We start from the raw sequence: 26,216 nt of genomic DNA on the forward strand, positions 1-26,216 counted from the left end.
TGAAGAATATAATTTTCAAGGGACAATAATATCCACTATTATTTTATTTGTGATGCAAAATTATGGAAAACAGAAAATTTCATGTAACAAGATTGTCTGTTAGGTGTTATGGCTACTTCTTGTTGGTGAAGTAAGAAAAAAATGTATCTTGTGTGCTATTTGAACAGAACATCAGACAAAATGGAGAGGATTCAATCTGCTGAATGTGAGCATGCAGTGCCACTTTAGACCCCTCTGGGAATATGTTTGGCCATCAGCTGTGGCTTCAGAAGAACTTGGGACTTGAATAAGTTTTCTGTCATATCTCCAAGCCTCATGTGGATTTCTCAGTATTCTGTAGCTTTCAAAGAGAACAGCCACTCAGGTTTCAGAAATTAAATCATACCCCATATGTGTGGGGTGGCTCACAAAAGGAGCTTCTGTAGTCTCATTATTCGGCCAGATTCAACTGAAATAAATTTGCACTGCAAGGACAGAATCAATATGGAACACAAGGGCATAAGTCTCATACTCTGTAAGGAAAAAGACATTTCTCTGTTTAATAATCATGGTTTAAAACAATACAAGGTTCTGTTTTGAGGGGTGAATTTGCTATCTAAAATCTTTCATCCAATTTGCCTTATTTAATAGGACACTTTTGCAGCATTCCATGGTTCTCTTTGTTTAAATACAGCTGATTCTCTTCCAATCTTGTTTTCTTCAGGCTCCGTCCTTATCTTCCAGCCTGAAGATAGATTGTTTTTTGTTAATGCTCTGGTTTTCCACTGTGTGAATTTGAAACCACTCTTATTTAGAAATTTCCTTCCTTGCTCAGAATCTTTCCACTACAAAAAAAATTCAATAACTGTATCCAGAAATCTCCAGTGGATTGGGCAGCTCGATGGGGCTAATACATGCCAATATGGATTTCAGATGTCCTGCACTATCTGAAATTCTTAAATGATGCTGAGATATGTTTCAGTTCCTCCTGAAGAAGTGTTTGGAGGTCACACAAGATACCCTAGGGAGTTTCAGATGTCACTAAACATCTGCCCAATCTCAGCTGGTCTCACTAATTTGATAAATTAATTAAGCTTCTGATCTCCATTGAGTATATGCCCATCTTGCATATAGAATCCTAAATTCAGGTGTCAGAATGTGCAGACCTGAACATCTCCTTTTGCTATAAGGTTGCTTGTTTGATTTGATACCACATTTGCATAGCTATGGGAAATTCCATATTTGTTACCATTGAGAATGACTTTTTAAATGAAATATTTTCCATATTTAGTGGAAGAATGTTTTTTGTTTTGTTTCAGATCTAAGTTATCTTTCCAATTCTTCACTAATCCTTTAGGATCTTTAGTTATTTCGCTATAAAGTTCAAGAAAGTTTGAACAGGATTCTGTGCAATAACACACACACTTCTTACATATTTTATGTGTAAGATTACTTTTCATTACTTTTTTTTTATTGTTGCCTGAATTTTGATAAAAAATTTTGGGTTTGGTTCATAATCAACAGTGACATACACTTGTCATCCTTGCTTATGTAAAAACTGTGTTATTAGCTTGAGAGCTAATTTTGCCTTTGGTAAGGAATTTTGAACCTGAATAAACCATTCTATGAATACTGCATGACACTTTTAAGCATTTTTCAAGAAGCAAAAAAGAAAATGCCATTAAATTAATTCATCCTTGAGCTTTCTAAATACAAATATTTCAGAACTTGCAGTAGTATTTGAATTTCCGAAATTTAAAATGAGTTTGTTTTGCTTCCTGAACTGACTGACTTTGTCCCGTACTTACTCTGAAATGCATTCTGTTGAGATTCCTTGGCAATACCAGGTGATTCAAGATTATACAGTTTGTTTTGACACAAAATCATTGACATTTTGACACAAAATCCAAGTTGTATTTGAAAGCCTTTCTATCCTTTCCCACCTGAAAATATGCTTTAGAAAAGAAGAAAAAAGAAAAAAGACATTTTGGCAGTTCCTCTTGAGATACTGGTATCTCTAGTATAGAAAAATTAATTTAATCCATGTTCTTCAAGAAGCCTGAAAATAGGAAAGTATCTCGCAGTGACATTGTCTCCTAAGACACATAAACTTAGTGTCTCCAGGTGAGGTAAATGTGTAGAATCCTATTAGAGTCAGTGGAGATCCAGGCCTTTCCAGTTGTCTAAACACTGGCATTCCAATGGCACAGGTCCTGGGACACTTTTCTGGTCTTCATAGGAGCACAGAAATGGAGCACTCCGGAGGAGCACAAGTCTTCTGCAGCTCTTCTGCTGGCTCACACCTCTCTCAGACACACCATGGATCAGAAGGCAAATATCATTTGTCAGTGTTGAGGCCACTGAATGCAGGACTTTATCATTAGGGCCATGCATGTGCTGGTTTGTGGGGTGGATGGGGCTCCAGGTCCCGTGACTGTTCCTGCTCAATCCCCACTGATTGATTAGTAGCTGAGTTCAGTTACTTGAGGATCCCAGTGCTTATACTTGAGCATTCTGTCAGATCTCTGTCAGAAACTTGTCTCCCTGGCCAACAGCTGCCTCTCTCATGTACTTCTAGGGCCACTGGGAGCCAGCTGGGCACCTGATGTAACATCAAAATAGCTGCCTTCATCTCAGAGTGAATCTCACCTCTTATACCTAAAGAAATACAAGAAGCATCTGGATGATGCTCTTACTCATACAATTTACTTTTAGGTAGTTCTGCAAGGAGCAGGGAGTTGGACTCAAAGATCCCTATGAATCCCTTCCAACTTGAGGTATTTTGTGATTCTGAATAGGTCTTTAAATCCCTGAGTCAAGTCACTAGTGCAAGTTATTGAGCTCTCCTGATCTGGAAAAACAAGCACCCAAAATCAGGAAGACATAGAGAAAACTAGACCAGCATGGCAGGCTGTATGATGGAAAATTTCTAAAACACTTCCTCTTCCACATCTCTCTAAAGATTAGGAAATTTTGCATCTAACTTCTCAACAGCAGTCCAGCTACCTTAGGTGTGTTAAATGGGCTTCATTTGGTGATAGATCATTGCTACTGTAGGCCAGCAAACAGGTTCAGCTCTGTGCAAATAATTTTAAATTAATTTAAAAACCTGACTTCTGTTAGATCATAAGAGACAAGATTTAAAAGAAATTTAAAGACATAAGCAGACATAAGCCAGAGAAAGGGGAAGAAGCCTCATGTGCAATGCCCAAGAGCAGCAGCACCAGCTCCAGCAGCCTCCCTCATGGCACAAGGAAGGGGCACTGCTGTTTGCACTCAGGGAGTTAAATCCCATCCCCTTCTCAGCAGCTTTCATGCATCAAAGCATAACATTTATAGCTGAGACACAAAGCATTCTGATGCTGACTTTGATGAATTGAGGTGCTTTTGCTTTTGCAAGGTCCTGTCCTCTTTTGCCCTTCATTCCAAATGTCTGTTTATCACTCTGAAGGGTTTGTTTGCTGTGTTTTGTTTACATGTTGTCTGATCTGAAGGTTTGGTGAAACAGCAGTTTCACAAGCTCCTCATTATGTTTTATGCAGAAGCAGTTGGCTGATTAATGGAGGATGTGCAAATCAGTCAGTGCAAAGAAAAATTCAAGAGTTTGCACAAAGCAAAAAACCAAACAAACATGGACCAATCAAAACCCAATCAAAATATGAGTTTTCATTCTTAGCCTTGAGAGAGAAAACTTCCAGTGAAAAAATCCATAAATGTTTTTATTCAGGGGAATAATTTTTTAATAATAAAGAGATACAAAATACTAGAATAAAAATAGGTCTAAATATGTAATTTTAACTCTTTAGTAAGGAAGCCATTTTAAACATCAATGCCGAGTGTATTCTGTATTTAACAATTTCTATAGAATTCATACTAATTTTAAATTTATAAGTTAGTGCGACATTTTTGGGTTTGTTTCGCAGCCTGGATGAAAGAAAGGCATAAAGTGTAGCAGACAATAACAAGTTCAATGATTCAGTCAGTTTAGAAAGTTTACATTTGGTATAGGATTACAGTCATAGATATATGAAACCCAGATTGCCACCTCTTTCATGGCCATACCTACTATCCTCTTTTCCATCAAGTGCTTCAACAAACCTACATCTGATATGTTATTATAAGAATTTAGAAAATTACCAATGACTAAGTGAAAGGCAGTTGCTGACAGACTCAAATTTTAGTAGCTAATTTGTAACTGTTAGCAATTCCCTTATGCTAGTTTTATTTTTATGACTGTTTTTTGCTGCTTACCTTTCCCTTTTAATGCCCACTTTAACTTCTCCTGGTTTGTGAAACCAAGGCCTTTTAGAATTATTTGTAGAGCAAAACAAACGTATGAAAGCTACAAGCCTTTTTTTTTTTAAATAGATGCTAATATTGTGATGCTACTATTCAAGATGAAGTATTTCCTATTATGTATTTTTCTTTTATAATAAAATTAACATATCAAATAGTTAAATGAGGAACTTGGTTACTACCCTTTTCTTGTAAACCATTTTGATTCAGGTTATTGAATATAGGTATCCAAATTTGAAAATCTCTTGATTAGATTGCTACTGACACGTTGATTTCTTCTGATAATGCTGTTGCATTCTTTCCCTTCATTTACCCTCCGCAGCTGTGACTGCCTCACTGGATGGAAAGGTGCCTTTTGCACAGAAACTGTGTCAGTGTGTGATCCTGAGCATGATCCTCCACATCTGTGTCAGCAAGGCAGTACCTGTGTGCCGCTGCCTGGTGGCTACACATGTCACTGTCCTCTTGGAACAACTGGTACCTACTGTGAACAAGGTATGTCAAATGCACAGTACATTGTACACACAGTTAGGTGATGTAAAACCACAGCATTTTGCAATATATCAGTTAAATGTGACATAGAGACACAAAATACAAAATAAATTTAAGAAAGTGATGTTCCTTTCTGTTGGAAAAAGTAATTTAAAGCAATGAATTATTAGATATTGTTTCCTTACTTTGCTTATTTTTAATGCCATTTTTTCCTTCAATTTTTTCAAATCAATCAACCAAGCTCACAAGCATGATTTGTCAGGCACCAAGGGGACAGGAAGCACTGCAGAGCAATGTTATAGTGCTTAATTCAATTCCCAAGCTCATCATAATTAAGTATGATGGGAAATACACTTGAGATCACAGTAGAGGGAAGCATCTGGGACCTTATCCAATTTCTACTGATCCTAATGGAGAGATTCCTGTTGAATTCACAGTCTGTTGGGTAGGAATGCACTGATAATGATGACAAGAAATGGAAACATCACTGTAAAAATCCACAAGTGATTATTCTCCCTGGCTTTTTTTCAACATGCCACCCTCAAAATATGTCCTCAGTTTGCAGGTTTTGCATTTCTTACCCTCATGTAAAGGAATCCTTTATCTGTTTTCTTCTCTGGGAGATTGTGCAAATATTCAACAATGTGGACAGACAGATGTTGCAAGCTCAGGGACTTTTCCTGAAAGTGCCTGAAGTGGCTCCTGAGTGTAAGAAGGTCCACACCCTCTATTCCACAGTCCTTAGATTCGTGTTAATTTTGTACAAGCTTTTGTTTTGCTGTTGAGAAGCTTTCTGTAAAACTTTTGGAGAACTCCAGTTACTGTTAAATAGCTGCCTTTCCAAACTGCCTGTCAAGGTCCAGCTCTCTTGTTGTGTGAGTTTGAAGCACCAAACTGACAAGCTGAACTGCATTTGACCTGATTTGCAGTCCTCCTCACCCTGTAGATGGATAGTTCTTAAATCCCATTACACGTGGAATTGGTAGGCTCAAATAAAAAAGAATATAGCTTCTGGAAAGTTACTGTTGAATTCCTTATTCCAAGTAAAACGTGCTTGCTTTATTGCCTCTGCTGCAACAGCTGTTCAAGGCTCTTTATATGAACTTTTCAATTTTGAATTCTCATTTCAAGTGAGGTTTTCAAAAGTAATGCCATCTGGATTCAGGACACTGATCATCAGGATATGTGCTATACACAAAGCAGGTAATTAATCAGGTAAACAGTCCTGTGTTCTGGTTCCAGAATACATTTGGGTCTTCTTATGATGGCCAAATTATCAGTACAGAACTTATACTGGAGCAAGAGAAAATTATATTTCTTACAGATTGTCTTTCTTGCAGTAATTCTTCACCTGATAAAGACATTAGAGGGTTCCTCTCTGTTTTATTTAAAAGCTTCCTTTTATGAATAGGTTCTGTGGATCCTGACCAAACTCTGTGCCCTGTATTTCACCTTACTCTGTGGCAGAATAATGAATTATCATGAGATTTTTCAAACAGCAGTTTGCACTTTTAGTGGATGGCAAATTGCTAAAAAACAGCTGCTTATCAAGATTGAATATCTCATCTCTGGAGTAATGGTGGTTATTGGAGCCAAAGGAAAAAGAGACAGAGAGCAATGAACAGCCCAAGGGACTGGGAGAAACAAAGGGTAATTAAAGGATGAAGACTAATGAATGTACCGGCAGGAAGGAAAAAAGTGTGAGAAGAAGACAAAAGAGATTTATGAGGCAAGAAAAGCATAGAGTAGAATTACAAAGGGTAAGAACAAACAGGGGTTTACCAGACAATAGCAACTGGTAAAGACAGCGCAACAGTATGGATTGCACAGGAACAGGTCAGGTGAAGCAAGAAAATGGGGCAATAGGGGTAGAATCACAATAATAAACAAGAGCACTCTGAACACAGCTATTAAGGGTACTCAGGCTAAATCATCAATAAACAAGCATTAACTTGTTTGGCAAACACTAAAAATGTTTGAGGTTCTTTATTAACTATGTAGATGAGAGAGGAGACATGAAGGCCTATGAGCAGATGAGGATGATGCCCATCTTCACTGTAATGGTCTTGCTTAGAGCATCAACTCAAGCCACCAAGGATGCAATGGCTGTCAGCACAGAGATAGGGTGTATTATGGTTAAGCTTTAGATGTCAGAGCTCCACTAGCAAGTGTTCAGTGGTTGGAAAACTAAGTTAGAACAAGACTAAGCCCAGGGAGAGAAAGTTCTGTTAAAGAACACAGTTTTCATGGCACACTTACGGCCCGAGAGTCACAGGACTCACTTGAATATCTCCCAGTGACCATTGCCAATAGGTAAAATGAGCAATACTCTCAGGAGGTTGCAGAAAGGTCTGTATTATTTCATGTGTTTTAGAGGAAATAGAAGAAATAAACCTGCTTGACAAAGAGAAGGTAGCAATTTCAATTACTCTTAATTTCTATTGGCTGTTCACAACAAATTCATATTCAGGAAGTAGTGCAGGGATATTTTGTTGGCTGAAATGCTGAGAGCAAATATTTCACTGTATATTTCAACCTGACAAAGCAAGTACCAGGACTTGCTTTTCTCAGAGAAAGATCAAGAGGTTCAGCAGGTAGACAGTACCCTGGTGACTGACAAATAGGAAGATGCCTGTGAAATTTAAGACCAGTTTTGGGAAGGCAAGCATCCATAATGAGCACTAGGAAAGAAGGACAGGGCTGTAAATTAGATCAGAATGGGCCCAAGAAATAAAGCCTTGTCATGCAAGGCAGAGTAATACATTTGTTCAACTACTTAAAACTCCACTTCTTGGGTGCACTGTGTTGTCCAAACCCATTAACACTCATAAAACAAGAGTGTTACATTTAGAAAGGTAACACTGATGTAAACAAACAAAAATGTTATTAATTTATACCTCCAGAAACAAAAGTGATTTAAATGAAATGGGAAGGAAATAGAAGATTCATGGAGGAGTCTATTTTGCTTGGTGTTAGCATTGCCATTTGGACTCAAACCACTTCCAAGACTCTTTGTGACACATGAAGCAGCGAATCTTGTTCCACTGGTTTGAAAAGGTCACAGCTGTGACAGCAACACAGCAAAGCCAGCCCAGCTCCTGAGGTGCATAAATGGCATCCAAATATTGCCATGATCTGGCCCAGCATTAATTCTTAGTTAGCAGTCCCATAACCACAAGGATTGGAAATATGGGGAAGTAGTTTATCTAGGGTTTTTTTAAAAATTGTTATGTTTTCCATGACACCAAAACATGATGCTAATAAAATCTTTGGGTCATTTGACTAAAAGTTTGCAACTAAAGCACCAGACAATTATAACTTTTCTTCTGATTAAGAAGATTCAGCCCGCAGCAGCATAATAATTTACTTATTTCAAGAACACACAATATTCAAACCAACAAGAGTTTCCAGTAATTTGTCTGGGGAGTGTCCTGCATGGCTTTGCAGGCCAAATTCCAGCATATTCCGTTTGTGCCAATGAACACCTTTGTAATTAGATCTCTCAAAGGGCTTCTGAAGAGGGAGAAGTCTCTAAGGACCTGTTTTTTCAGTTCCCCTGCAAGTGTATAGTAGACCTGTTGGTTTCACTGTGATTATTACTGTGAGAAACAGTGGCCAAGATCAAATGTCAAGGATGATTCTTCCTGAGAAAGAAGAAACAGTGTAAAACCCTTTTACAGCAGGTAGCTTAATTATACAGCACATTATTACATATGTGAACACAATATCTTCTTTCACAAATAGTAATTATTAAGATATGTGAATATTAAAATTACAGGCATTATCCTTAATTACAGCCTGCATTTATATTTTAATCTCTGCTGAATTCTATTTTAGCAGCTTATTCCTCTCATAAGAACTGTGTGCCTGTGTGAGGCCAGTCAGTAATCCTGTCTCCAGCTGTGGCCAACAATGGAGGTTTAGTGAAAAAATTGACACAGCAACTACATGCAATATCTCCCTGGAGCACTCTTTTAGAATCTAAACATTTATTGCTTACCTCTTTTTTTTCTTGCCATTTGTCTTAATGGATTAAATCAAGTCTTTAATCTTGTCATAAGCAGCATCACCAAAGGCTATGAAAAACTTGAACAAAAATAAATTTTAAATCAATAAAGTTCCTCTGACATTCCATTACACATTGAGATGTATTTACACATAAGATAAAGTTTCTATAGGTCCTGAGTATATTTATTTCCCAGATAATTTTGTAGAGGAATTAAGAAGACCTACAATTTCAGATTAGTTTATTGTGAGATAAGAGAGACTGATAATGTTCTTATTTAAGGGGACAGCAATGCAATATTTGAAAGATTCTATAGATGGCACTATTGGAGAACACTTGTCAGTGGTGAAAATAAACAGAGTTTTCATCACAGTATTTCTGTGAATTTTAAATTATTCAGCAGTTTTCTTTAGCAGGAATAGTTTGTGCCACATACATTCATAAAATCTATTGTGATAATTTTTCTTGACTTCAAGGCATGATAACAGAATGCTACTGCCTTTTTCACAAAGAAACAAGTTAATAAACAGAATTCTTCAACTGTATATAAGTCTCTGAATTCTGTAGCTGCTAATATTGCCTGTCAATGTACAACTCTTGAAGGACTGAAAGAAAATGTAAAGAGTTTTCATTGTTCCGTCCTTGGTTTAAAGAGATACATGTCAAGCAAAAAAGCCATTTCCTTGATGAACAAAGGGTGAGCAACTTCCTTGGGCCATGTTTATTCAACTCAAGTCAATTTCCTATATATTATTTTGATGTCAAATTCCATTATTCTGATATAAAAGTATAGCAAATTTTTGAAACTACCTGATAAACTAACATAACAAAAAGTCTTTACTTTTGAAATAATTTTTACTATAATTTTCTTTTACTTTCTACACAGTATAGAATGTTACTTGACTTATTTTGGCTACTATTGTAAGATAAATTAATTCACAGTAAGGTTTAGCTCAACTTGTACATGACAAGACACCTTATATACACAGTCATGTACACTTATGTTGGCTTTACCTGACAATGCAGTTGGACTTGCACAGTCTGTTTCATAGTTACCATTAGGACACTTTTGTTTCTATGTTTAACCACAAGGGCAATTTGCTATTGAGTCACAGTGACTATTGTCACTATTCTCACTATTGTCTTTTAGTCATGTAAGCAATGCCAATCCCATCAAGCTTTATGTCCAGTGATATTTTTTGAAAATTTGTGGCAATATGAGAAAATGCTCAAGTAGTAGCCACAGCATTCGTGTTGCATAAGGATAAAATGTGTTGTCAAAATTTTACCTGAAAGGTAGTTTTACCCAAAGGCCATGTAAGCCTTCAGGTTTATCATTAACAGCCCAGTAAACTTCATTTTCAAGGCAGGCACAAGGGAAAATGCATTTGTAATATTTATCTGTATAATTTAAAATGCCAAGTAGAATAAAATTAGTTACCTACTCAAATACATCATATAGAAACCCAAGGGGAAGTCATGTATGATAAAATGAAGGAGATGAATATGCCCTCCACAGTAAGTCAGCCATGTCATCATGGAATGTGTTGTCCCAATGAAAATTCAGTCATCTACTGACCATTGCCTCCACTCACCCAACAGAGCAAGAACAAGATCCAGCCAGCTAACTAGCACTTGGCAGGATGACTCTGAAATTACTTACACTTCCCCTATGAACATGAACAATATGCTGAAAATGTGCTTGCCATCTTACTTTGTGGAAGTGTTCAGAGGTAGGTAGGTAGGTAGGTAATGGTGGGAACTAGTTTTAAAGCAAAGCACCTAGATTAAAGTGTCTAAATGTGAGTTCAATATATAAGTTCCTATTATGAGTTTAAAGCTCTGAGAGCGTTTCTCAGCCCACAGGGATGGGGCTGGTGTTGGGTCTCAAAGACAGCTTTGTTGAGAAGCCCCAGCAGGAGTTTCCTCCTGCATTGCTTCAGGAGCAGCTTTAAATACCCCATGATCCCGTGCTGAATTAGACTGTAGCAGCATCAAGATCCACTTCATCTGGACCCTAACTCACAGACTGATTTGCAGGTTGGACCTTAACACCTGCCTCATCACTGTGGAACTGATGTTTCACTTGCCCTAGCTCAGCTATCAGGTGTGGGGAGGCTTGATCAGGCTTTACCAAGTGAGAAAATGAGCCAGACATGGTTTTTTCTATGTCTTTTATTATTAGGTCCTCACTCCTTTGAGCAGTGACTCACATTTCCTTTCCCCTTCTTGCTGGAAGGTGGAACACATTGCCCAGAGAGGCTGCAGGGTCTCTGTCACTGGAGATATTCAAGAACTGTCTGGACACAAACCCTGTGCCATGGGCTCTGGGATGACCCAGCTTGAGCAGGGAGGCTGGGCCAGGTGATCCACTGTGGTCCCTTCCAACCATGCTATGATTCTATGTAGCATCATCAGATACTCGTGTTCAGCTTAGAAAACAGAGCCATTAATCAGATACAGAGGTATTTGTGTAAATGCCTGCTGTAGTCACAATGCATCCCACGGTGCTAAGCATTCTAGTGAGTAATGCAGTAGTTACACAGCAAAGTTCCTCCCAATTTAGCTTATAGGATCAGCAAAGCAATCCATTTACCTCATTTGTTTTAGCAAAGAGCTTCTCAGGAGTAAGCATATCTAACACAGGTGTTGTCTTGTGCGAGTTTAGCTGAGCTTCTTATTTTCTTATGTTAGGTGAAAAACAAAGTTTCCTGCCAAGAAAACAGCATTAGAGTGCTTCAGCCTCTGATGTGTTGGTTTTGTATATGCCTGCCATAAAAGAAAATTGAAAAGCTTGAATTGTCATATTCTTCACGTTAAAAGTTTGCCTGTCTATAGAAGAAATTTTGCAAAAATGAAAATGAAATTTCATACTGCTCACCTCTGTGCACTGTGGTAGAGTCAATGCATTCTGTTTTGGTATATATGTGCATGTATGGGTTCCAAGCACCTGTCAAGCCAGATTTTTTCCATGCATATAATCAGTACTTGCAGAATCTACAGGCCATTTACAAGAAAATTATAAGTCATTCTACTACTTCCTATAGTTACTCCTGCTGCATTGTGGCAAAATATGTTACTTTCTGACACTTGTAAGATACATTTATTGGGAATAAGCATACTTCTTATAGATAACGAAAATAAAATATTTGCATCTTAGAAGTTCCAGAATGAAGTATATTAAATAGAGTATTGTATTTGATATCTATAAATCAGGATAATACCTTCCTTACTAAAGAATTGACATCTGTTGCTGAATCTGTGGGTCTTATTTTTCAATACTCTATCTGAAATATGAAACCATGGACTTAATTCTTTCTCTGAGTGATACTATAAAATCATCTTTTATCCTTGTTCTCCTTCTCTGTTTCAAGGCTTTTTATCACAGCAATCTTCCTTTCATATCCCTCCCAATGTCAAGCAATGTAGCATTTCAATCCTGCTGATTTTCCTCTCACACTAGTCATTGTCCAGGCTTCCTCCATAAGCAGCAAAGAATTAACTGCATTGATAAAGTGACACTGAATCTGCCACAGAGACTTTCAGATACCTCATTACACACTTTGCCTAAGGCGACCTTTCAAGCAGCAGCACATTTTCATGTAAGATTGACCACTGTGGCACAGTTCCTCCACATGTAAGTCCCACTGGGCAAACATCTGCTAAGAGAAGACTGACTTACAAATTATGCATGAAAAAAAGTCTATGTACAAAATGAATTATTATTACTGATTGTTTCTAAAATATAAAGACATCAATATAGGGATTTTAACTACTAATGGAGAGCCTTGTCTCACCCACTGAAAAAAAAAATCCATATGGAATAAAAAGTGTTACTCTGTCTTTTGTACCTGATAATGTTAATAAGTTTTAGTGATGTAAAGTACAGCACCAAATCTGTTTAGCAATCTTTATTACTATTTATCATCTAGGGTAATTGCTATTCTAAATGCTTCTGTTTCTGTGAACCTTTAAGTATAGATGCCAGGAACTTCATGCTTTAGACTTTATGCAATATATTACTACAGACACTGCCTAGCCTTGATAGCATGCATAACAGCTATTGTGACCCTTAGGATGGGAGTGATTTGAGATTATATATAGATTGAACAACAGCCCATCAAAAGCCTGATTCAGATCATTCAAGCATTAAATAAATCCATTCTAACCGATATTCCAGTGATTACAACTTACTTTTAGACTTACTGAGATTTTGTGCCATCAAATCCATGTACCTTCCTCAGAAATATTATCTGTAATCTACCGGGGGGAATTAGTAAAAAGGTCAGCTGTGCAGTTACTGCCATTCAAGAGGCATCCTCAGGTCAGGCTATGCTGATAACAGGTGAGAGATCTGGATCTTCTGCAGTGATGCATCTGCCTGCTGGACACTGTCCACCAGGGACACCTTGAGCCCTGTTCTGAGGGAGGTGGTGTGACAAATAGACAAATGACAAGAGCTTGCAGCGTGCTGGCTGTGTTCCAGCCTAATAACTGAGGCCCATCTGTCATAGGCAGTGCAAGGTGCAGCTGGGTGGTGAGTGGGCTCACCAGCAGATGCTGGGCAGAAAACTTGAGTGTGGAAAGACAGCAAAAGGTACCTTGGAATGCACTTCAAGGACATCCTGAAGGTATATGTGACTGAGAGCAAGTTACCATGAAACAATGAGGAAAGACATTGGTCTCTTAGATGGAAAACAGCACAGCCTCAGCTGGGAAATGCAGAAATGAGAAGGGAACACTTACAACTCAGGCATTTAACACTACTGTTTAACTAAACAGTAAAAACAGTTTTACACACACAGGTCTAAATACGAACAGCTAAGTAGCTTGATTATTCCAGTGAACCCACAAATACAGTAAAGTGACAACTACCTTATCTACACGAAACTACCACTAACATGATAATGTATTAGCTAATACCTCACATTATTAGAGAGTTTATTTACAAGAGCGTGTAGTTACAGGACAAGGGGGAATGGCTTCAAGCTGAGAGTAGGTTGAGATTAGGTATTAAGAAAAAAATCTTTGAGGCTGGTGAGGCATGGGAACAGGCTGCCCAGAAAAGTTGTGGATGCCCCATCTCTGGAAGTGCCCAAGACTAGGCTGGATGGAGTCCTGAGCAAGCTGACCTACTGGAAGATGTCCCTGGCCATAGCAGGAGAGTTGGATCAAGATGATCTTTAAGGTCCCTTCCAAACCAACTCATTCTGAGATTCTTTGATTCTATGATCATTATATCTCAAATATGCAATGTTACAGTGGGAAAAACTGGAAATTTTTTCAAGTCACATAAGCATTATAGAAAAGTGTAATAATTTATCAGTTGGCTGAAGGCAACTGAACCAGCCTAATTTTGTAGTGGTATATGAACAACCAGTGCTGAGGGAAGAGGTAAGACAGAATGATAAGTTGTGTGTAGCTCAAAAGTGTACATTGTATCCTAACTGTAATTGTGTGAGTATTCTCTTTCACTATAAAACAGGATTATTTGAATTATCAAACATCTCAGTGTGATTACCCGAAAAACAAATTTCAGCAACAATTAATAAATTGTTCCCACTTAAAAGGTACATTCTTATAACACACAAAGTAGCTCATTACAAATCCTCCACTAGGATTTTCATCTGTATGGTGAGAAAAAAAATGTTTATTTTGACTCCTGCAACAGCATTTTGCATTTCATTTTTTAAACAATGTGAAATTTACACTTATACTTATTTGAAAATGAATGCTAACAAGATCATATTTATTTTGCATGAGAAAAAGGAAATTTTGTTGAGGAAAATAAGGAACCCAGAAGACAATGGCATTGATTTGCTATTATTTAAGTTTTATTTTGTATCTAGGTTATTTTTATTCTGTGAAAAGTGAAGAATGGGAAGTATTATGTACAGCATTTAAAAACCATACAAAATAACTGGTTCCATAATAATGCTGTCCTCTCAAAATATCTTTCAGAAGACCTTTCCTCTTGCATTTTTCAGATATTTCCATTAGTGATGCATCCTTCAGAAATAATGAATCATCATGGATGTCATTTGCACCCTTTTATATCCGGCACAAGACCCATATTAAACTGCAGTTCCAGCCTCTCTCTCCAGATGGGATCCTGTTCTACACTGCACAGCACTTGGGTACTCAGTCAGGTAAGGGGATTCCAGCTTGCTGCTATCACACAGCCAGGTACTTTTGTGTAAGAGAAAGGGATTATGTTGGGGTGATTCAGGCATTCGGTCTCTGTAACCCATTGCCCATGGTGGCTGGGTTTTATCACAGAATCATAGACTGTTAGGGGATTGGAAGGGACCCTAAACATCATCTTGTCCCAAGTCTCCTGCCATGGGCAAGGACGCTTTCCACTAGACCAGGTTGCTCAAGGCTTTCTCCAACCTGGCCTTGAGCACTGCCAGGCCTGAGGCATTAACAAGGCCCTGGGCAACCTGTTCCAGTGTCCAACCACCCTCACAGTAAAATATGTCTTCCTAATACCTAACCTAAATTGTCTCTCTTTCAAATTTTCACTACTCATTGTGCTGTAGTTCATGACAAGTCCCTCTCTGGCTTCCTTGATTCCCTGCAGACACTGGCAGGTTGCTGTGAGTTCCCCACACAGCCTTCCCTTCTCCAGACTGATCAGCCCCAGCTTTCTCAGCCTGTCTTTGTAGGGGAGTTTCTCCAGTCCTCTTATCAATATTATGGCCTTCCTCTGGACTAGCTCATATAATTCCATATCCTTCTTGTGCTGGGGAGAGAACTGTATGCAGAACTGTATTGTACAGTTGATTTGAACTGTAAATAATCAAGTTCATAAGAAAGAAACATGCAAAACCAAAGTTTAAGATAGTCCAAGGCCAGAAAGTACTTAGGGAACTTATTTAATGGTTCAGGAAAGCACTTCCCCCTGAAAGTGACCTCAGCCAGCTTTTTAGATGCTACACTAAGATTCTCACTTTGAGGAGCTGGACTGGTGTTTTAAATGACCAAAACCAAAGCAAGATAAAAACTCATCAAACAAGTTAAGTGCAAGTGAACAGAGCAAATGAGGCTTCTCAGAAGTGTAGCTTGTTATTATATAATGTTGAAAAGTGTGCTGGTGCAGCATGTAAAACATGCAAGTTCTGCATTTCCCAGATATGCAGAGTGACAAATAAATCTAAATAAAATATGTATAGAAGTATTTTAAATTTTACTAAGTTATCATTCGTATGTCATGAAAACATACTGTGATAGTGTAAGTACATTCTAAAATTTAGGCTTTAAGGTGTACATTTTTGTAATTACTTTATTAACATATTCAATTGCATTTAAATGTTGATTGCTGTTTAAAAACCAGAAGCATTATGTCATCCATAACATCATCTTAGAGCAGATTTTTCTCTTGTATTGAGCAGTAGTTTATGCAAAAATGATTCTTAATATGACAAAACAAGTTAATTATTGATCATATGTTTTTACATGCCTTTGTTCAAAGTCTAAAGCTCTAAGATACTTCAATAAACAGCCACAAATTCATATAAACACACATATGCCCAATGTACCAGCACCTTACTGTGTACACAGATGTTTCAACAGGTTGATAATGCATCATACACTGCTGACACCTCCTGTTTGCCTTATTCTAATTGCAACCACATACAGAGAAGAAGCTTCAAAGAAAAGTATATGGAGCATCTGTAATAAAAATACATGTATTACCAAAGAGCTCTGTATTCTACAATGAATCTTTTATAGTTCTATCACTTACAGGCCAAATTCTGAGATTCCTGGTGAATTGTTCTCTCCTGTATAAACTAAAGCACTGAGTAAGGATCTGAGTAAGGATCAGAAAGAATAGTCAGAGGTCATGAAAGCAGCTTAGCATCTAATGAAATTAAATACCTTTTTGGAAGCATCAAAAAGAGTGCTAAGTATGTTTGGGTTGGGCCAGGAGTGGTGTAGCCTGAGCATGCCCTCATTTTCTTGCCATTCCTGAGTGTTTAGTTTGCACAGGAAAGAATATTTTCTTTCAATCACTTTCTAGAATCATAGCAATTCAATTTCAAAATAAAATTCCTAAAATTCCTCTTATACACAGGGATTTATTTACAAATTTCTTATTTCTACTGTCGTCTAGTTTTGAAAGACTCAGGAAAAGCTAGTCACCAGGTTTTTTAATTTTGCCTTCGTATAATCGTGTCAAATCCAGGCCAGAATTAGAGTGAAAGACCTAGAAGTATTCTTAGCTGCGAGCAGATGAGATACAGCTTTCTGTTGAAGATTAGTTTAGAAAGAACTCAAATAAAGTTTCTTCTTCTGTACAGTTATATAAGAGTTAATAAATTAATCACTGAAACCACAGGATTTTATTTCTAAAATTCCTTTTTAATAGGAAATAATTCAGTATTTTTTCCCTCACTATGCAATGCTGTTGTTTTTTTTTTAAGAAATTAGGTAACTATACAGCTAATTTAGCAATGATACTGAGTAGCACAGTTATGTATCAGCTTGGTTTGTCACTCACATAAACAATACACTGTAACTTTTCCTTCAGAGACATGTACCACCGAATAATCCTCCCATCACTAAAAACAAAATCACATCTTTAGTAGGTAAGAAAAAAACACAAGATGTCTGTTGAAACATTTTCCTCTAGGTTTTTTCTTTCCAAAGAACATGAGAGAACTTTCTAGAAAGGGCAAGTCTCCTTACTTTGAAGTTGATGTGCTGATCCCAGCTTCTATTCCTCTAAAAATATCACTAAGACAGTACACAGATTTAAATACTTCACAAACTGGCACAAAATGGAAAACATCCTGTGAATCTGTTAGCCTAATTTCCTATAATTGCCAGTCATCCATTTTGTTGCTTTGTCAACTATTTCTGAATGTGCATCCTGACTTCAAGTATGGTACTATTGATTTCTGCAGGCCCTAAGAAAATAATTTCCAAAGTCTGACAAAATTTATGTGGCTGGCAATGTTAATAACAAGTTAGGGATAAAACCCAACCCAACAAGTGAGTTGACTTCAGAAACTTGAAGATACGAAACTTGAAGACAAGGGAACTTTTTTCCTCCCTTTTGACTACTTGCTCTATGCACTGCATCTGAGCAAGGTCTCTGCAAACACTATGGAACTCATGTGGAGCCCAGCACACTGTTTGTAGAAGGCCAGCTCACTTCACATTTTCTCAAGGGCAGTGTATTATTCTATTTTTACCAATGAAAGCATGAACTCCTAATGATTAAACAGCCTTTAATTCAGACAGGGCTTGCTGGATGCCCATCAAGTGCTTGAACAAGGTATATAAGTCAGTCCATTTACACAGCAGCCACTCTATATGTTTGGAGGCCTTGGCACTCTGGGTGAAAGGCAGTTTAAAAGCAGCTGTGCTTTTTTGTTGAGTCACAGCATTACTGAAGCTTTACCTTAGTTATCAAAAGTGGAATATGCCATAGACTGCCTGCATTATTCCAGAGTTCAGGCCAGGGTGATGGAAAGGTTTGCTCCCCAAAGAGATGAGAACGAACAGTCATGCTAGGTGACTAAGAATGAAGTCAGGTCAATAAACAGAATGGGATGACTCATGCTAAATTTAACATTCAACATTTGCAACAGCATTTCTCTGTCTCTCTTTAGCCAGATTTTGTCACCTACCTGGTCTGAAAAACCTAAAAACTTTAACTCCTGGTATTTAAGGCATTTCAGTTTATAAACCTGTAACATGAAAAGAAGAGAATGCCAGTACAAGTATGTGATGTCTGCATGATGAAAACTGAATAATGGAACTGGACTAAAATCTTTTGGAAATATTCAGAACTTTTAAATATCTAAAAGGCAGGAGTATTATTTTCCTAATCATAAAGAAACTGATCATCCACTCACTTTTAAAACAAGAATTTGAGTGGTTAAGTCTTTTTTTCTTTGCAGCCATATTTTCTTAGCTGACAGGGACATAATTTCTGCTTTATTACTAGTTTTGGAATCATTGTATGGACTAAATCAGCAGTGTAGGAAGCAGAACTGGCAGCCAGCTGTGTGACAGAACAGACATCCCCACTGTCCTGAAATCTGTTGCAAATGAAGTGTTATTGTTACCCATTTGACACTGGTAAGCAGTTTGGCAAATTGAGGCTGCTCAAGGAAGGTGGCTCCTTCCAGCTGCCAAAATGTGCCAGGGTGACAGTGATGACTAAAGGAAGCACAATACATCTCTTCACAAAGAAGAAACACATTTTGGAAAGATGAGGCTGAACAGTCTAATCTACAAATAGATGAGTGCCCACCCCTTGTAGACACGTGGGCATCACTGTATGCAAGGTTGCTCCGGATCCCAGCTATGCCCTTCCTGCTAAGGGATGGTGCTCCAAACTGAAGCTGGACTCTATTATTGACACACTGATTTTTTTACATGGTTTGAGAAATATACAGGCTTGACTTGACATCAGTTTTCAGTCTTGCATGAGCTAGAACTCAACACATGGAGCAGAATAAATTATAATAGTCCATGAAAGCATATCCATGGGTAACTCCCTTAAATGTGTGTTAGGGGCACTGGCTATGGTCACCCCTAGGTAAAATATCAAGTTACAACAGCTGCAACAAGCTCCTTTACCTTGCCAGCCAACTGGTACCTAACTGCATGCACACACTCAGACATGGGAAAAGACAAGGTTAACAAACTTAAAGGAAGACAGCTTCAACCATGTTGACATATTACCAGCTAGCAATTAACAGCAGAAGCTGCAGAGAGTGGGAAAAAGGATCATCTCTTCTCTGTTCTTCGTTCCCTCATTTTACCCCACTATAGCCCTTTCTTTTCTTCCCTTTTCTCTCCTTGGCCTTAGGCCTTACTCTGGCTAGTGGAGATGCTCAGGAGGCATGTGAAGGACAACTGCTGGTCAACTAGGTTTCCTCTCAGGTGGACACCAGAGTGCATCACCTTCCTGGGCCACAGATTGTAGCCATTCAGCTGGAGACTGATAGGGCTATTTCAACCCCTTCTAGACAAGAAAAGTTCTGCTCCTGGAAGAAAATGTAAGGGGTGACAGTGTAAGAGATTGTGGTTCAGGTCCATGAAAAATCATTCAGGAGAGCAGGATGAGAGGAAAACTATGAAGAACAGAATGATGAAAAACAAGAATGAAAGCAATGTGAACTCAGCTCAGCAAGGCAGGAAGAAGCAGTGAGCAGATAGCTCTTGGAGCTGTGGTGGTTATAGGATGCATCAGGCCAATACGAGGCAGTAATACTGCTTGAGACACAGGCACTTCATCATGGTGGTTAACAAGGCCAGTTTGGAATGAAGAGGAGCACACAGCCGAACCTAGACTAAGAGGTTTCATGAACTGGGAGTGATTCCCATGAATGTTACTGCTTATGAGGATAAAAGGCTCAAATGTTCACCCTGCCACTAAGATGGTGTCAGTGATCAATAACAGCTTCTGAAAAAAATGGTGCAAGGAGAGTGGAGGAAGTGCTACTCAGTACCACAGTGATTGAAACTGGCACTCTGGGCTTGAGCTAGAGCACAGAAGGGTGGGGTAAACTCACCCAACAGAAGGCAGAGGCTGCAAACATACACCCAGAGGTGCTGTCTCGGGGCTCCAAAACAACTAAAGGAACCCAGACTGTAGATGTTCAGTAACCAGGAAACCACAGGGTAGGGCTCCTGGGACACCTAAACTGCAAGAAGCTGCTGAAACACTGAGCTCATCAAAGCTTCTGTCTTCAGCTTAGCATAGAGGCTCCTGCTCAGTAACACAGGATGAGACAAAAGACAAGCAACACATGCTTAAAGGACTCTAGATCTTCAGTAGTCCCAGGACTAATCAGTGACTTTGAGCACACAGGGAGCATTCAGAGACACTTGTATCTGTGTATCACTGAGATTTTGGTCATATCAGCAAAACAGTGAACGCCACTGAGTACAAGATTACATCCACTAGTACAAAGGTCACTTGAAAGTATGTTCTGGAAGTTCCTTTGGCCATGCAAACTAGTGGGAAATACTTCTTAATTTTCAATGGACCATAGGAAAAACCTCAGTTACTCTTTTAACAGGTTAAGAAAGGCCTTGCTTTACACACACACCCCAGAGCACAAGGATAGACTGAAGTCACTGTGAGGAAGAGACCTTGAAACAGAAATGTTAAAAATACCATCCAGGATGCTGTCCCAGCTCATAGTGTGTCAGCTTAAGACACTGACACTGTGTTTAGACCTCCTAGGAAATACATCTGTATCGGGCATATTCTGTAGTGTCAGCAGTAAATGCAGAGATCTTTGCCCAACACAGCTGTGTAAATTGAAAATTACATTTTTTATTTCAGTGCTTCTGGCCTGAATAGGACATCTCCAAAGAGAGTGCAATTTTCCTAGAATGCATTTCCAACTGTACCAAGTTTTGACAAATTGTGATATACATGAGTTTCCCATGGTAACATAGAAGCATGGAGAGTTGATACTGCTTGAGCATGATCTTAGTTAGAATGGGGGTATACAGACACATCTGCATCTCCAGATAAAGACTGAACATGAAAAGGTATTGTTACCATTTGGAAGCATTTAAAATTTGACTTTGAGACTGCAACCAGTTTGTTAAAGAGACTTACATACATTTTCATAGTAGTAGCAAGCTGAAAAATTTTGTGATGCACTCAGAATTCATCATAAGAAGTCATATAAGAAGATACTACTACAGATAATCCAGATCTCACAGTAGCACTTGGATGTACTTTTAGGAGACTTCATTATCTCCCAGTTTGAGGAACTGACTGCTGAAGACACAGGGCTGACTAGCCTTCTGGGAATTCTGACATGCAGTATGGGAGCAGGTGAGACTTGTGAAAGAAGAAAAACATGAAAATAAAGTTATGAAGAAAAATTCACTCCTGCTTTGGAGTTCTGGTTTCTAATATTAAATACAGACAATCCACTCTGAGGCAGAGCAACTTTGACCTTCAGTCACTTGGTGAAAACCCCAAACTAAGACTTGCAGGTAGAAGTGCTGTTTTATCTCCAGAACAGGCTCTTCCTTTAAGGCAATACCGCCTACAAATTCCCTTCCCTTGAGAAGAAGGGAATTAGCATTTGGGCTATTAAAAAAAAAAAATCACTGTTTTACTGAAACAGGGAATATTACAGGGGCAAGAAGGTGCATCAGAACAGAACTAAATGTTGTTAATAATTTTGTTCAATGCCCAGGGTCTTGACATGTTGCAGTTTCAAGGCCCAGCTAACCTACAACAGCCTACTTAAAAAGAAGATTCAACCTTACTGACACAGGTTGCCTTATAGCTCCTTGCATCCAACAGGCTGGGCAAAGACTTGCATGCAGAATAAAAGAACAACTATGAGTGCCTGTCTCAGGAGTCTGGTTTTTTTTTATGACACCACTGATGGAGATTAATAGCCCATATTAAGTGAGCTGCTAATCTAAAAAGCCAGAAGCCAAGTTGTGTGTCCTATGCATAGATTGTATTTTCAAGAAAGCAGGGACCAGCTATACAGTCTAGTGCTGGAAAAACTAAGGATGTCATCTCCTTCATGCTTAACCAAAGTCAACCTCCTCAGAAAGGTCTCTGGCCACAGGCTAAATGAGGCAGGTTTGAGCTATGATCAAATTGAAATAGTAAAAACTGTAATACTTCTTGGTCTCCTATACAGAGACTGAGAAGAGAAAATCAGTGGCAAGAATGCCATTTGTTTAAACTGGTGATACAACTCCTTTGAAGACATGCGCAGGCTCCAGCTGTGCAACCTGGCCCTCAGAGACAGGGCAGATGTAGATCTCTTGTTGAAAATACTACTGGTTGCTAAATTGAAAAGCATCAAAGACAAGCCCATCATTTCCCTTCACTTTCAGAGGAAGTTTCTTGGACAGCGAACACACAGCACTTTACACAACAGTCCTAAGATGCTTTCAGCCAGTCGCCCCTAGTAGTACCTATGATATGATAAACTTCATGGAGAAATACTGACTGCATCCTAGGATCAACTTTCAGATTCTAAAATTTATCTCAACACTCTGTTGTTCTTGCAAACAACTAAAATAGAAAATCATTTGTGAAAAGATAGGGTCTAATCAGAGAAATTAGAAAGGCCTCAGGGAGAGGTGAAATTGGAAGTGTAATTTTTTTTGTTCAAAAGTAGCAGAAGTAGTTACTCTAGTTTGAAGTGAAGCTTCAAATTTGTGCCAGAACATTCAGCAATAACCTCTTTACACTGTAGACAGCAGATTCAGTATTAGACAGATTTGTTCTTGCAATAAGACTAAATAAGATTCCAAAACAGATCATTGTCAAATGTGCAAAGCCACCAAAACCCTCCCCTGCAGGTCAGGAAGTCTTGGAGAACTGCCAGTTTCTCCAGGTCTTGATTGCAGGTCAGATACAACAGTAACCCTGGTCAGATGTTTTCCTCCTTCCTAGACAGCAAAATATGAGTACTTGTGTCCTTACACAGGTCTGCATGTCCAGGAAGGAGAGGGGATCAAAGGCAGCCAAAGAGGTAGCTCAGAAACTTTTCCTTATCTTCCTTTCTTACCCTAGGATTGAGGGCCTGATAAAAGACATAGACAAGCAGGTTATGTACACTGCTGGAACAAAGAAAGACGAGTGCATTCAAACTATGTACTGAAAAATCAAGCACACAAAGCCACATCACTAAGCAGGAGAAATCTCAAGTGAAGGAAATTATATTAATTTTCTGGAAAAAAAGGAACAAGGAAGGTCCTTGAAAAGAACACTAATACAGAGAAGTAAACCAGATTATCACAACTGGAACTAGCAAGCTAGAAGGGAGTGCTCTGCTATCACCAGAGTTGAAAGAAGGAAGAGCTTTTTTCTTGTTCTTCCCATGGGTATCTGGAGCAGGCAAGGTGAGGCATGATGGGCTCTACAGCCACTAATACAAATAAAACATCTCTAGCCTGCCTAAACAGCAACCTGAACATCTCTTGAATAGGGAGGTATAATTTCAGCAACTTTCACAAGCCTCCAGTAAATTAAGCCGTTCAATTAAACACACATGAAAGCAAACTTCATCATTCTGATAGGTCCACCCTTAGGAATGCTTAATCTTTAAGGAAACTGGACGGGTAACTATTAGGAAAGCTTGCATTCAAATTAAACAAACATTTACCAGTTTAATGGATAACAACCTGATGCCTATTGTTTCCAAAAGTAAGATATAAAAGTTAAATTGCACAGGCAAACCTCAAAAAATTTGAGAACAAAACTTTAATTTGCACTTTTCTGCTGTTCTCTCCTGCTTCCCTGTCACCTTCCCCTATTAGGCTCTACTGCTGCCCTTACAAACTTCTCCGTCTCCCATTTCCTAACCCTTCCCAGTTTTCCTTTTTCATGCTTGGAAGTACATTTTCAAGTGGTACTCTCTCTCCTTTTACACTGCCCGTAAGGCCAGAAACACTGATAGTACAAGAAGAGAGAACTCCCTTCTAATACTTCCTGTCACAAAGGCCTCTAGAAGAACAATGCAATAAAAAACATATCTGTTCCTACAGCTGTCAGATTATTAAACCTAAACATCCCTGCTGTGAAAAGGAGCCTTCAGGGAAAGCAGAGTATGTCTGATGCAGACAAAACTGTTCATTAAACTGACAAATCCATCAAGCCTTTATTCAACATACTGAAGTTGAGAGTATTTCTGCATTTGTAACTTGGCAAAAACTTTTTTATTTTCCATGGGAACACAGATTCACACTTCTAGATGCCAAAGTGGTCCTGTTTCCTCCTATCTCAGTTATCCAGTCTTTGCACAAAAGCAGAGCATTTCAGAAGGCTGGGCTTTTTACTTTGAGGCAAACATGAGCTCAGTTTCCAATAATGAGGAAGAAAAAAAAAAAGGCTAAAAGCAGCTCATTAGGGAACATTTCCCTTTGTGTGATTTAGATGATGATACAAGGAAATGCAGGCATGAAAGCATCAGAATCATTAATATGTTGTTCTTCAGTACACCCCTCTAAAACTTAAAAATATTTCATACTGTTTTTTACAGGTGATTTTCTATGTATATCGTTAGTAAATGGATTTACACAGTTACGCTACAACCTTGGAGACAGAACAGTCATCCTACAGACCCTTCAGAAGGTCCACACAAATGGAAATACATGGCACTTACTTAATGCAGGAAGAGTTGGTAATGAAGGCTACCTGGACCTGGATGGTATCAACGTTACTCAAAAAGCCAGTCCTGGAATGAATGCTCTAGACACACACTCAGATTTTTTTGTTGGGGGGGTATCCTCCTTAAACCTTGTTAATCCAATGGCAACAGAAAATGAGCCCACAGGTTTCACTGGTTGTATTCGAGAAATGGTTATAAACAACAGGGAACTGAATCTTACCGTGACTGACGCCAAGGGTGGAGCCAACATTGGTGACTGTGATGGAACAGACTGTGGTTACACTGTGTGCAAAAATAATGGAACATGTCAAGTTGGAAACTCAGGCTTTTCTTGTTCTTGCCCAAAAGACTGGACAGGGACCAAGTGTGAACAATCCATTCACTGTTCACAAAACATGTGTGGGTCTCATGCACTTTGTATTCCTCAACCTTCTTCATTTTCATATACCTGTGCATGTGCACTAGGCTGGACAGGTAAGTACTGCGATAACAAAATGAAATTTTATATAGCAAAGTTTGTTGGCAACTCCTACATTAAATACACAGATCCTTTTTATGGAAAAAGAGACCTCCAGTACAGCCGCCTTTCTTTAAATTTTACTACCAATCAAACTGAAGGTTTAATAGCATGGATGGGAAAAAGTGAAGATGAAGATAATGACTTCCTTGCTATTGGTCTTGCCAATGGAACTTTAAAAGTTGTAATTAATCTTGGAGAAAGAATCTCTGTTCCTCTAATGCACAGAAAGTATTTCACCTGTTCTGATGGAAAATGGCATTTCACTACTGTAGTTCAAAACCAAACTTGTGTTAAGGTTTATCTTGATGAGGAACTAATCCTTTTTGAAGATATTGACCCACAAAGAAAATACACTGCTTTAAACTACGGTGGCATTTGTTACTTTGGTGGGTTTGAAATGGGCAGGAAAGTCAATATAGTCACTGCAGGGCTTTTCCAGAAGAAATTCATTGGTAAGATTAAAGATGTTGTGCTCTTCCAAGATTCTAAAAAGATTCAGCTAATGAAAGCAGAAGGATACAACATTCATGATGGAAATTCTGGAAATTAATTGAAAAAAGACTCTATTAAAAAGGTAAAATTCCTTTTCCTCCTGTTTATTGTGTTAGCTGGCAGTGTATGACTCAGCAACCAACATAGGAAAGCATTTAAAAAGTAATAAGGGACAAATTTATGTGGAGTATTAATAACACATACATATAAAATATGATCAATTGTTTTCCTCATAGAATTATTTATATATACTCTTTAGCATTTACTTTAAAATAATGGCAAAGTCTGAAGGGTTTTTTTT

General features: G+C 38.4%; 1 protein-coding gene across 1 annotated transcript in view; it reads left to right on the top strand.

The window, feature by feature from the left end:
* The window catches only part of EYS (eyes shut homolog), a 703,265-nt gene extending 677,279 nt beyond the window's left edge, over nucleotides 1–25,986 (top strand). Inside the window, exons 47-49 of the mRNA XM_059467250.1 lie at nucleotides 4,598–4,770; nucleotides 14,761–14,922; nucleotides 24,775–25,986. Coding sequence (XP_059323233.1) covers nucleotides 4,598–4,770; nucleotides 14,761–14,922; nucleotides 24,775–25,973 — 1,534 coding nt within the window. The 3' untranslated portion in view covers nucleotides 25,974–25,986. The remainder of the gene's footprint in view (nucleotides 1–4,597; nucleotides 4,771–14,760; nucleotides 14,923–24,774) is intronic.
* Nucleotides 25,987–26,216: the final 230 nt, after the last annotated feature.

Source organism: Ammospiza nelsoni, chromosome 3 (genome assembly GCF_027579445.1).
Source record: "Ammospiza nelsoni isolate bAmmNel1 chromosome 3, bAmmNel1.pri, whole genome shotgun sequence".
NCBI lineage: Eukaryota > Metazoa > Chordata > Aves > Passeriformes > Passerellidae > Ammospiza > Ammospiza nelsoni.